General features: G+C 44.3%; 1 protein-coding gene across 2 annotated transcripts in view; it reads right to left on the bottom strand.

Moving 5' to 3' along the window:
- Positions 1-12,858, bottom strand: part of MKNK2 (MAPK interacting serine/threonine kinase 2) — a 225,982-nt gene that overhangs the window by 51,956 nt on the left and 161,168 nt on the right. For both annotated transcript variants that reach the window (XM_075850463.1, XM_075850471.1), the window contains one exon: positions 7,655-7,750. In XM_075850463.1, coding sequence (XP_075706578.1) covers positions 7,655-7,750 — 96 coding nt within the window. The remainder of the gene's footprint in view (positions 1-7,654; positions 7,751-12,858) is intronic.

Raw genomic sequence — 12,858 nt, 5'->3', positions numbered from 1 at the left:
TTGTACCCATTTTTTTCCTTGTCCGTTTTAAAAACGGATGAATTTCATTTGTCAATTTCCTGCCACACACTGCCCCCTGTAGATAATGCCACACACTACCTTCTATAGATACTGCCACAGCCCCCTGTAGGTAATGCCACACATCCCCGCTGTAGGTAATGCCACACATCCCCGCTGTAGGTAATGCCACACATCCCCGCTGTAGGTAATGCCACACATCCCCGCTGTAGGTAATGCCACACATCCCCGCTGTAGGTAATGCCACACATCCCCGCTGTAGGTAATGCCACACATCCCCGCTGTAGGTAATGCCACACAGCCCCCCTGTAGGTAATGCCACACAGCCCCCCTGTAGGTAATGCCACACAGCCCCCCTGTAGGTAATGCCACACAGCCCCCCTGTAGGTAATGCCACACAGCCCCCCTGTAGGCAATGCCACACAGCCCCTCTGTAAGTAATGCCACACAGCCCCCTGTAAGTAATGCCACATAGCCCCCCCTGTAGGTAATGCCACATAGCCCCCCCTGTAGGTAATGCCACATAGCCCCCCCTGTAGGTAATGCCACATAGCCCCCCCTGTAGGTAATGCCACATAGCCCCCCCTGTAGGTAATGCCACATAGCCCCCCCTGTAGGTAATGCCACATAGCCCCCCCTGTAGGTAATGCCACATAGCCCCCCCTGTAGGTAATGCCACATAGCCCCCCCTGTAGGTAATGCCACATAGCCCCCCCTGTAGGTAATGCCACATAGCCCCCCCTGTAGGTAATGCCACATAGCCCCCCCTGTAGGTAATGCCACATAGCCCCCCCTGTAGGTAATGCCACATAGCCCCCCCTGTAGGTAATGCCACATAGCCCCCCCTGTAGGTAATGCCACATAGCCCCCCCTGTAGGTAATGCCACATAGCCCCCCCTGTAGGCAATGCCACCCCCCTACTTTCCTGTAGGGGACGGCTCTGGAGAAATCTCTCACTTCACTGTCCATATATGAACAGTGAAGTGAGGTACTTCTCCTGGAGCGGAATCCCCGGCCACATCGGCGGGGATTCCGCTTCAGAAGTCACTGACGTCACTGTCCATATATGGACACAGTGAAGTCAGTGACTTCTCCTGGAGCGGAATCCCCGGCCACATCGGCGGGGATTCCGCTTCATTAGTCCCTGACGTCACTGTCCATATATGGACACAGTGAAGTCTGTGACTTCTCTTGGAGCGGAATCCCCGGCCACATCGTCGGGGATTCCGCTTCATTAGTCTCTGACGTCACTGTCCATATATGGACACAGTGAAGTCTGTGACTTCTCTTGGAGCGGAATCCCCGGCCAATTCGCCGGTGATTCCGCTTCAGAAGTCACTGTGTCCATATATGGACACAGTGAAGTCTGTGACTTCTCCTGGAGCGGAATCCCCAAACCCGGGCTTGGGGATTACGCTCCTACAGTGACCAAATAAACACCCTCCTCCTCCTCACATGCGCTTCGGACTGTGAGGAGGAGAAGGAGAGAGCGAGCTACAGTAGACACGGCCATCACAGTGCACACCGATACCACATACTAAAACTTGCGCATGCGCAATGAAACTGCTGCTGAAGACGCAGCCATACCATTTAACAGAGCATGCGTGGTAGACACAACCACGCATGCTCTAAGCAGATGGGGAAAACACGTGGTACAGTTATGACGTACCCGTACACTGAAAACCGGAAACCGCAAACCGGAAGTTAGGCGCGAATGGACGGGTATGCACAGGAAGTGCAAATTTTACATGGACAAGCGGTCACGTGACGGAAGAGGGGATACGACGATACAGCCAGCTAATCAAACGTAAGTACATTACAAAGTTAAATGTTTTTTATTGTTTAGTTTAATTAAAAGTAATTTTTTACTTCTGGAAAACCCCTTTAAGCCTTTAGACATTGCGCAGGAATTAAGGCAAAGTAGAGGTGAAATTTACAAAGTTCATTATTTTTTCCAGAAATTCATTTTGAATCCATTTTTTTTTGTACCACAGAAGGTTTTACCAGAGAAATGAAACTCAATATTTATTGCCCAGGTTCACCAGTATTAGGAAATATCCCACATGTGGCTTTAGTGTGCTACTGGACTGAAGCACCGGCCTCCGAAGCAAAAGTAGCACCTAGTGGATTTTGGGCCTCCTTTTTATTAGAATATATTTTAGGCACCATGTCAGCTTTGAAGAGGTCTTGTGGAACTAAAACAGTGGAAACCCCCCAAAAGTGACCCCATTTGGGAAACTACAGCCCTCGAGGGATTTATTTAGGGGTGTAGAAAGCATTTTGACCCACCAGTTTTTTTGCAACATTTTTTGGAACTAGGCCATGAAAATGAAAATCTACATTTTTTTCAAATAAAATGTACGTTTAGCTAATTTTTTTTAATTTCCAAAAGAACTAAAGTAGAAAAAGCACCACAACATTTGTTGAGCAATTTCTCCCGAGTAAGACAATACCCCACATGTGGTCATAAACGGCTGTTTAGACACACGGCAGGGCTTAGAAGGGAAAAAGCGCCATTTGGCTCTTGGAGCTCAAATTTAGCAGGAATGGTTTGCGGAGGCCATGTCACATTTGCAAAGCCCCTGAGGGGACAAAACAGTGGAAACCCCCAATAAGTGACCCCATTTTGGAAACTGTACCCCTTGAGGAAATTATCTAGGGCTATAGTGAGCATTTTGACCCCACAGGTTTTTTGCAGAAATTTTTGGAAATAGGCTGTGAAAATGAAAATCTAAATTTTTTCAAATAAAATGTAGGTTTAGCCAATTTTTTTTCATTTCCACAAGGACTAAAGGAGAAAAAGCACCATGAAATTTGTAAAGAAATTTCTCCCGAGTAAAACAGTACCCCACATGTGGTAATAACCGGCTGTTTGGACACACGGCAGGGCTGAGAAGGGAAAGAGAGACATTTGGCTTTTGGAACTCAAATTTAGCAGGAATGGTTTGCGGAGGCCATGTCGCATCTGCAAAGCCCCTGAGGGGACAAAACATTTTGGAAACTACACCCTATGAGGAAATTATCTAGGGGTACAGTGAGCAGTTTGACCTCACAGATGTTTTACAGAACTTATTGGAAGTAGGCCGTAAAAATGAAAATGTACATTTTTTCAACGAAAATGTAGGTTTAGGTATTTTTTTTTTTTTCATTTCCACAAGGACTGAAGAAGAAAAAGCACCGCAACATTTGTAACGCAATACCCCACGTGTGGTCATAAACATCTGTTTGGACACACGGTAGGGCTCAGAATGGAAGGAGCACCATTTGGATTTTGGAATGGTTTCTGGGCACCATGTCACATTTGCTGAGCCCCTGTAGTACTAGTACAGTGGACACAACCCAAAAGTGACTCCATTTGGGAAACTGCACCCCCTGAGGAGTCTAGGGATATAGTGAAAATTTTGATCCCAAAAGGTTTTTTGCTGAATTAATTAGAATTAAGCCATGAAAATGAAAAATATATATTTTTTTTCCCAACAAGATGTCGTTTTAGAGCAACGTTTTTCATTTTTACAAGGAATAGAGAAGAAAAAGCACCCCAACATTTGTAAAGAAATTTCTCCAGAGTACGGTTAGACCCCATATGTGGTTATAATCGTCTGTTTACATATATGGGAGCATTCAGAAGAAAAGGAGCGGTATTTATCTTTTGGAGCGTAGATTTTGCTGGAATGGTTTGCGGACGCAATGTTGCATTTGCAAAACCACTGATGTACCAAACAAAAGTGACCCCGTTTTAGAAACTACACCCCTAAAGGCATTTATCAAGGGGTGTAGTGAGAATTTAGACTCCACAGGTGTTTTTCAGAAATGAATACGCCATGGATGGTGCAAAGTGAAAATTGCAATTTTTCCACTGATATGCCCATTCACCGCACAATACGTTGTGCCCCTAGAGAATCTTACCCCATAAATTGTTAAGCGGGTTCTCCCGGGTATGGTAATGCCTTAGTTGTGGCCATAAACTGCTGTTTTGGCACACTGTAGGGCTAAGAACGGAAAGACCGCCATTTTGAGCATGGATTTTGCTATGTAGTAGTTCTGTTTGGGGTTTTGCTGGTATTTCAGTTTATAATGTGGTGGCATATGTAAGCTGTGCGGAGTACATCAGGGCATAATAAGAGGGTATAATAATGGGGTAAATAATACAATTATCCATAGATGTGTGTTACGATGTGAAGCAATCCGTTATGCACAGGCTGGTGTCACACTGATAAACCGTTTTCTTTCTTATCCCCCTTTTGTAACGCTCTGCACCTTTTGGGGACTTTTTCTCCTTCGTAGTTTGGGAAATATTGCTGGGAAAGTTTTGCGCTGGTATAATACGGGCACCCTCGCTTCCAGCGGATGTGCCATGTCCCTTCCCTTTCCTAGTTCCTAAATGCTAGGGCCCTGAAACTGAAGGAATGTTCCCCTCCGGCCTGCGCATTGAGATGTTTTTTCATCATCGCATTACTAGTGCCATAACTTTTTTATTTTTCAGTTGATTGAGCCGTGTGCGGGCTTGTTTTTTGCGAGACGGGCTGTAGATTTTGTTGGTACCATTTTAGAACACATACGACTTTTTGATCACTTTTTATTTCATTTTTTGGTAAAGGAAATTACCAAAAACAAGCAATTCTGGAATCGTTTTTTATTGTTTTTTTTATCGGTATCCACAGTGCGCCCTAAATTACATGTTAGCTTTATTCTGTGGGTCGATACGATTACGGCGATACCAAATTTATATAGTTTTTTTATGTATTGCAGCTTTTGCATAATAAAATCACTTTTTTTATAAAATCATTTGTTTTCTGTCGCCATATTCTAAAACCCATAACTTTTTTCTTTTTGCGTGCACAAAGCGGTGTCAGGGATTATTTTTTGCGGGATAGATTGCCGTTTTTATTAGTACTATTTTGGAGTAAATGTGACTTTTTGATCACTTTTTATAGCATTTTTTGGAAGGAGATGTGACCTAAAAACAAAGATTCTGGCGTGGTTTTTCATGTTTTTTTTTTACGGCGTTCACCGTGCGGGATAAATGACATAATAGTTTTGTAGTTTGGGTCGTTAAGGACGCGGCGATACCAATTATGTATAGTTTTTTTTTACATTTTTACGATTTTTCCCACAATAAAAGACTTACTATGGGAAAAAAGTCAGTTTAGCTTTATTTTTATTTGAAACGTGTGTGTTTTTATTGTTTTACCACATTTTTTTTAACTTTTTTGACTTGTCCCACTAGGGGACTTGAGGGCCTGATGCCCCGATCGCTACTCTAATACACTACACTACATACGTAGTGCAGTGTATTAGCGCTGTCAGTTATTCACTGACAGCAAGCCTATGAGGACTCGCCGCAGGCGGGTCCTCATCGGCTCCCGTACAAGGCAGACTCGGACGCCATTTTCTGGCGTCCGATTGCCACAGCAACCCAGCGATTACGTCACTAGATTGCCGATGGGTTGAAAACCTATCAGATGCTGCGCAATATTGAGCGCAGCATATGAGGGGTTAATCTGCGGGATCGGAGAATAGCTCCGGTCCTGGCAGTTACAGGAGGGTGCCAGCTGTACAATACAGCTGTCACCCCGTGGTGATGGTGCCGGCTCTGCTTCTGAGCTCACACCATCACCGCGCCGTAACTGTACTGCGCTTTGCGGGAACACCTTCCCAGCAGCGCCGTATATATATATGTCGGATGTCGGGAAGGGGTTAATTTGCGTTACATCTTGCATTCATAATGTGTTTGAGACCATCAGTTGGGTTGTGCAGAGGTAGGATTGGTACACACTTCCATAGTGTTTAGCACTATTCAACTACTGTTCTAATCCACATTATGACGAGAACCACTCAACTAAGTAAAGATAAACGACAGTCCATCGTTGCTTTAAGACATGCTCAGTCAATCTCAAGAAAATTTAAACAACTTCGGAGCTATCCTCAAGTGGTCATAAAACCATCAAAAAGCTATGATTGAACTGGCTCTCGTGAGGACTGCCCCAGCAAAGGAAGGCGTTACCTCTGCTGCAGAGGATAAATTCATTAGAGTTACCAGCCTCAGTAGTCACAAATTAACAGCACCTTAGAATAGAGCCCACATAAATGCTTCACACAGACCAAGTACCAGACACATCTCAACATGAACTATTTAGAGAAGACTGCAAGAATCAGGAATTAATGGTCAAATTGACGCAACCACCACAACAAAGAGAATTGCTTGGGCCAAGAAACACAAGGAATGGACATTAGACAAGTGGAAATCTGTACTTTAGTCTGAGTCCAAATGTAAAGATTTTTGGTTCTAACCGCCATGTCTTGGTTAGATGTAGAGGTAGCGAGCGGATGGTTTCCACATGTGTGGTTCCCACTGTGAAGCATGGGTGTGATGGTGCTTTGTTGGTGGCAGAGTTACTCAATTCAAAGGAACACTTAACCAGGATGGCTACCAAACCATTCTGGTTTGCGCTTAGTAGTACCATCATTTGTTTTTCAACAGGACAAATGACCCCAAACACACCTTCAGGCTATGTAAGGGCTATTTGACCAAGGAGGAGAGTGATTCCGTGTTGTGTTACATGACATGGACTCCACAATCACCCAACCTAAACCCAATTGAGATCTTTTGGGATAAGTTCTACCGCAGAATGAAGGAAAAGCAGCCAACAAGTGCTAAACACCTCTGGGAACTCCAACACTGTTGGCAAACCATTCCAGGTGACTAACTCTTGAAGCCGATTGAGAGAATGCCTAGTGTGCAAAGCGGTCATCAAAGCAAAAAGGGGGCTACTTTGAACCCACTTCTCACCTTTTAATACGCAACAAAGGCACAAGTTCTACGTAGCCAACCCAATCTGATTAGAATTTCAATAAACACAGAAATAAATGAATACGCATTACACAGACTTTAAAAAATCTTTGTCCAGGCAATCAGCCATTTTACTGGAGAATGAGTAAACATTTTTTAACCATGTGAAACATGCATTTTAGTGGGGAATATTAAAGCATATTCAGGCCCCTCATTCTTTTCTTTGAGCTAGAGAATTCTGGTCTTAAATTTATGAATGTGAGACGAATAATCAGAGACACAGGAAACTGTATAACCACCAATTTACACCTTCTAGCCAAACTGTATAGCTTGTCATGGGAATTAAGCAAACAAACAAATTATGGGTCAAAAGCTAGCACCTGGCTAACACATTTTTAAAAGGGTAACTAAATGCTCAAAATTCTGACGTGTTATAGTAACATGTCAGAAGTTTTGATTGGTGGGGGTCCGAGCACAGAGACCCCCACCAATCGTTAAAATTAAGCAGCAGAAGCGCTCGTGTTTGCATTGAGCCGCTTTTTTTCTGTTCGGCTTTTCCGGAAATCGATGTAGCTGTGTACGGGCTCAGTAGTATGAGCCTGTACACCGCTACATCGGCTTTCCCGAAGAAGCCAAACAGAAACTAAGCGGCCCTGCGCTCACACGAGCGCTTCTGCTGCTTAGTTTTAGCGATTGGTGGGGGTCTCTGTGCTCGGACCCCCACCAATCAAAACTTCTGACATGTTACTATAACATGTCAGAAGTTTGTTGAACGTTTAGTTACCCTTTAACTTTTAGGTTGTCAGTTATAAGAAAAAAAATAAATGATAAAAGCTGTAATTTTACCGGAGTTAAAAGCTCAGGCGTGGATATTGGTGAACAATCACTATTCAACTTGATCCCACTGCCAAGGTCAAAGTCGCAAATCTTCACTGGGGACACCTAGCACAAAGCAGACATATCTACATTAATAAATAGACAACTATTTAATATATGAAAATATTAAATCTATATTTCCTTTACTGTATGAGGCATCTTACAAAAAAGTAACTTGTGAAGCAAAATATTAGGCAGAAAGATCAACATAAGATGAATAAATAGATCTCTTAAATTTATAAGATTACTACATAGCCTAAATGTACAACCAAATTAAACTCACGGAACCTTAAAAAAAAACAAAAAAAACAGAGCAAGCGATCTTAGCCCTTGCGCCAATATTGCAGACAGAGAAGCAAATCAAACAATACTTCTTGGAAGTTCAGCAATTGACCTTTTTATTTTGGAGGGAATTATTTTTGGCTAAAGACTACCAGAAAGAAATTAAGTTATCAGTGAAGGGCTTATTCACATAATTTTGAACGTAGCTGAGCTGCAATACCAGCCTTAAGGCTGGGTTCCCACAGGCCGAACACGCTGCGTAAAAAACACGGAGGAGCGTATCAGACCTGGAACCCACAGCACATTCAGTCCAAAAAACCGCACCAGAAATGGAATTTCAACTGTGGAAAAAAAGAACTCATACTTACAACCTCCTCTGCGCGTAGTCCGGCCTCCTAAGGCTGGGTTCACACAGTGTTTTGCAGGCGGAAAATCTGCTTAAAAATTCCGTTTGGAATTTTGAGGCAGATTTTCCTCTGCCTGCACACCATCCAGCGCCGCGGGCATAAAACGCCGCGAAATACGCTTTCTCTGCATCCCATTTAGGTGAATGGGAGGCCAGAGGCGTAAACGCCCGAAGATAGGGCATATCCCTTTTTACAGCGAGCAGTTTCTTCCGCTCGCGGGAAAAACCGCCTCTGCCTCCCATTGAAATAAATGGGAGGCATCTTCGGATGTTTTTTGGTGCGTTTTGCGGCGCAGTTTCCGCGTGAAAAAAACTCGCCAAAAAACAGTGTGAACTCCCGCTAAGAGGACGTTGCAAGCAGTGCGACGCTGCAGCCTGAGATTGGCTGCAGCGGTCACATGGCATGAAACGTCATCCCAGGAAGCTTTCCTGCAGCAAGGAGAGTTCTGCTTAAAGGGAATATGTTAGCAAAAAATTTTTTTTTTTTTTTTTTTAGTTAAACAATTAGTGTGTGGGTGATTAAACATTGTTCTAATTTTTTATTATTTTTTTCACGAGTCAGGAAATATTATTAATTGGATTCTAATTTATAATATTTCCCATTGCTGATCACTAGATGGAGCAATTCCAAAAATTGCAGCATTGCATGTGGTAAAGCAACCACATTGCTTTATGCTGCAAAATTGGGAAAAAATCCCTCGCTCTAGTGAGCTCTCAGAATCCCCCCCTCCTTTATCCTGGCTAGTGCCGGGAGAAACGAGGGGATTGAACGGTCTAACCTCCTACACTGTGTGTCGCCATTTTTTGAGCTAACACACAGTGTAGTAGGTTAACATACACTAGTAAACACACAGTAAAACACGAACATACATAGAAATCACTTACCTGCTCCAGTCGCCGCCGCTCCCTCCGGACCGTCCGCTCCGTCTGCTGCCGCTGCTCCATGTGCACAAGTCCGGAAGCCGCGACCGGAAGTAGTAATCTTACTGTCCGGCCGCGACTTCCGGTCCACAGGAAAATGGCGCCGGACGGCGCGCATTTCAAATTGGACTGTGTGGGAGCGGCGCATGCGCCGTTCCCACACAGACGGCATACACCATAGTGGATGGAACGGGCCCCGTTCGCAGTCCCTATGGGACTGGAGCTGCCGTATTCCATGTCTGTATGTGTCGTTAATCGACACATACAGAAATGGGAAAAAAAATGGCAGCCCCCATAGGGAAGAAAAAGTGTAAAAATAAAAAAAAGTAACACACAAACACACAAATAAATACAAACGTTTTTAATAAAACACTAACATCAAACTGATATAAAAATATTTTTTTGGGTGACACTGTTCCTTTAAGTACTAGGAAAATTATAGCCATGCATTGGATGGCAGATACAGCTCCATCGATAGCCTCATGGAAATAGTTGATCGATACGGTTGTTACTTATGAACAGCTGGTATATTCCCACAGAGGCTGTCCAGACAAATTTCAGGGAGTGTGGGGGCAGTGGTTGGCCGCCATGGCTATTCCTGATGTTTGCCCTCTTCCCGCTGTGAGGCAATCCAGCTTCCTTGTCCTCTGATGAGGTATGATGTACTAATATTTGTGACCTTATAATGAGACATAGGCGACTTGTTTTGTTTGTTTACTTGTTTTAGGTTAACATCTGTGAAATAACTGGGATTATTCCTGTACTTTACTGTATGATTGGCAATAGCTATACATGTGACTGTATATTACGGTTGATATCTCACACCGCTTATGTACCGTCATTGCTGATACAGTCATGCATTATCCAATTGCCGTCATACTTTGTATGTACAACAAATTTTGAATAAACTAATTTAAAAAAATAAATGTTATCACGATCACTAAAGAGAAAGGAATTACATTTCGAATGGATGAAAAAGATTTTTTATTAAAGAGGCTCTGTCACCAGATTTTGCAACCCCTATTTGCTATTGCAGCAGATAGGCGCTGCAATGTAGATTACAGTAACGTTTTTATTTTTAAAAAACGAGCATTTTTGGCCAAGTTATGACCATTTTCGTATTTATGCAAATGAGGCTTGCAAAAGTCCAACTGGGCGTGTTGAAAAGTAAAAGTACAACTGGGCGTGTATTGTGTGTACATCGGGGCGTGTTTACTACTTTTACTAGCTGGGCGTTGTGCATAGAAGTATCATCCACTTCTCTTCACAACGCCCAGCTTCTGGCAGTGCAGACACAGCCGTGTTCTCCAGAGATCACGCTGTGACGTCACTCACAGGTCCTGCATTGTGTCAGACGAGCGAGGACACATCGACACCAGAGGCTACAGATGATTCTGCAGCAGCATCGACGTTTGCAGGTAAGTCGATGTAGCTACTTACCTGCAAATGCTGATGCTGCTGCAGAATCAACTGTAGCCTCTGGTGCCGACACGATGCAGGACCTGTGAGTGACGTCACAGATCTGCACTGCCAGAAGCTGGGCGTTCTGAAGAGAAGTGGATGATACTTCTCATCAGAAAGCCCAGCTAGTAAAAGTAGTAAACACGCCCCGATGTACGCACATAATACACGCCCAGTTGTACTTTTACTTTTCAACACGCCCAGTTGTACTTTTGCAAGCCTCATTTGCATAAATACGAAAATGGTCATAACTTGGCCAAAAATGCTCGTTTTTTAAAAATAAAAACGTTACTGTAATCTACATTGCAGCGCCTATCTGCTGCAATAGCAGATAGGGGCTGTAAAATCTGGTGACAGAGACTCTTTAACTGATGCCATAAATAGTCAACTAGATCCACACAAAAAAAAAAAAAAAAAAATAAGTTTTAGTTAACGTAGTAGAAGTTTCTAAAATTATTAATAAGGGTTAGGCCTTCACACATTGCAGTTTATTCGTTTTTCTTTTTGTCATTGGGGTACACAGACAGTGTGACATCCTAGAGCAGTCCAAGGGTGAGTGTGAGATTGCAGGACATGGTCACCTATTTCACAGATGCCTGCAAGACCTTGTGACCCAGAGGCAAAGGTGTGCACCTGATAAAGATAAAACACGACAAGTGTGCAAGGAAGACCATGTGACCACCTTGCACACCTAAACGGCAGAGGCCCGATGGCACACAGTCTAGGAAGCCCCAGCCGCTCTGGTAGTGGGCCATGATACGAAAAGGGGGAACCTTCCTCCAAACCAGTTAAGCCTCGCAAATAGTCATTCGAATTCAGCAAGTGATGGTGGCCTTAGAGGCCACCAGTCCTTTCCTGGGTTCCGCCAGGAGGATGAACAAGGGATCCGATCTCCAGGAAGAAAGTAGTGACACTACGTCCGCGTACTAACAGCAAACGCGGCCAATGTGGGAATCCCGGCCTTGAGCCGTCGGAGAAGCCTAGGCAGGAGAGGCAGAGGGGGAAACACAAACAGAAGTTGGAAGCTGGTTCACAGCCACGGGAGCATCCACAGTGTAGGCTTCTGGATCACGGGCTCATGAGATTAAGCAGGGAACCGGATAAATTAACCGGGACGCCATCAGATACACATCCGGTTGGCCCCATCTGAGTCATATCTGGTTTATAATAACCACCCGGTAAAGGGACCACTCCCATGGATTCACCTTTTAGCGACTAAGAAAGTCTGCGAGCCGGGGAACGCATACTGCTGTCAGAACAGGAAAGTGATCTACCGCTCAGATGAGAAGTTCCACTGCCGCGCTGCAAGCTCTGCCCTGGTGATTGACATAAGCCACTTCCTGAACCCAGGCGTCTGAAATGTGAAAGCCAGGACGTCCTTGAAGTGCAGAAGCCTGCCCCCTACTCTTACTGAATCGAGCGTACCTTCAGGCAAAAGTGGACTACCGGCTTAAGCCTTAGGATATGTTCACACGGCAGCCACCGTTACGGCTGAAATTACGGAGCTGTTTTCAGGAGAAAACAGCTCCGGAATTTCAGACGTAAATGGCATGTGCAGGCGCTTTACGGACGTAATTGGAGCTGTTTGTCCATGGAGTCAATGGAAAACGGCTCCAAGTACGTCTCAAGAAGTTACATGCACTTCTTTGACCGTCGGCACAGAACATTGTAAAGCCCATTCAAATGAATGGGTAGATGTTTGCCGACGATTTAAAGCCGTATTTTCGGACGTAATTCGAGGCTAAAAGGCCCGAATTACGTCCGTAAATAAGGTGTGTGAACCCAGTATTAGACTGAGGTTGCGGTCGCCAGGATGGGTGAGCCTTAAAGGAAGGTTTGGCCTTCTAGTCATGGTGAGAGACAGCGGTCTGAAAAACAGGGTTGAAGAGGCCACGAAAGTAACAAAAACGAGGACCGGCCTTCTTAATAGGAGCTTGACCTGGTTTTGGAAGAGGTGGGTGCTCTTGCCATAAGTAGCCTCTGAGATGATTTGGTCTAATTTGGTACCAAAAAGACAGGAACATGAAAAAGGAAGCATTGTCAGGAACCACTTGGAAGCAGTATCTGCAGACCAAACTAAGCCAGGTTGTCCTGCGGATAGCAA

Source organism: Rhinoderma darwinii, chromosome 1 (genome assembly GCF_050947455.1).
Source record: "Rhinoderma darwinii isolate aRhiDar2 chromosome 1, aRhiDar2.hap1, whole genome shotgun sequence".
Lineage (NCBI taxonomy): Eukaryota > Metazoa > Chordata > Amphibia > Anura > Rhinodermatidae > Rhinoderma > Rhinoderma darwinii.
The sequence above is the reverse complement of the archived record's forward strand: the minus strand, read 5'-3'. Positions and strand labels throughout refer to the sequence as shown.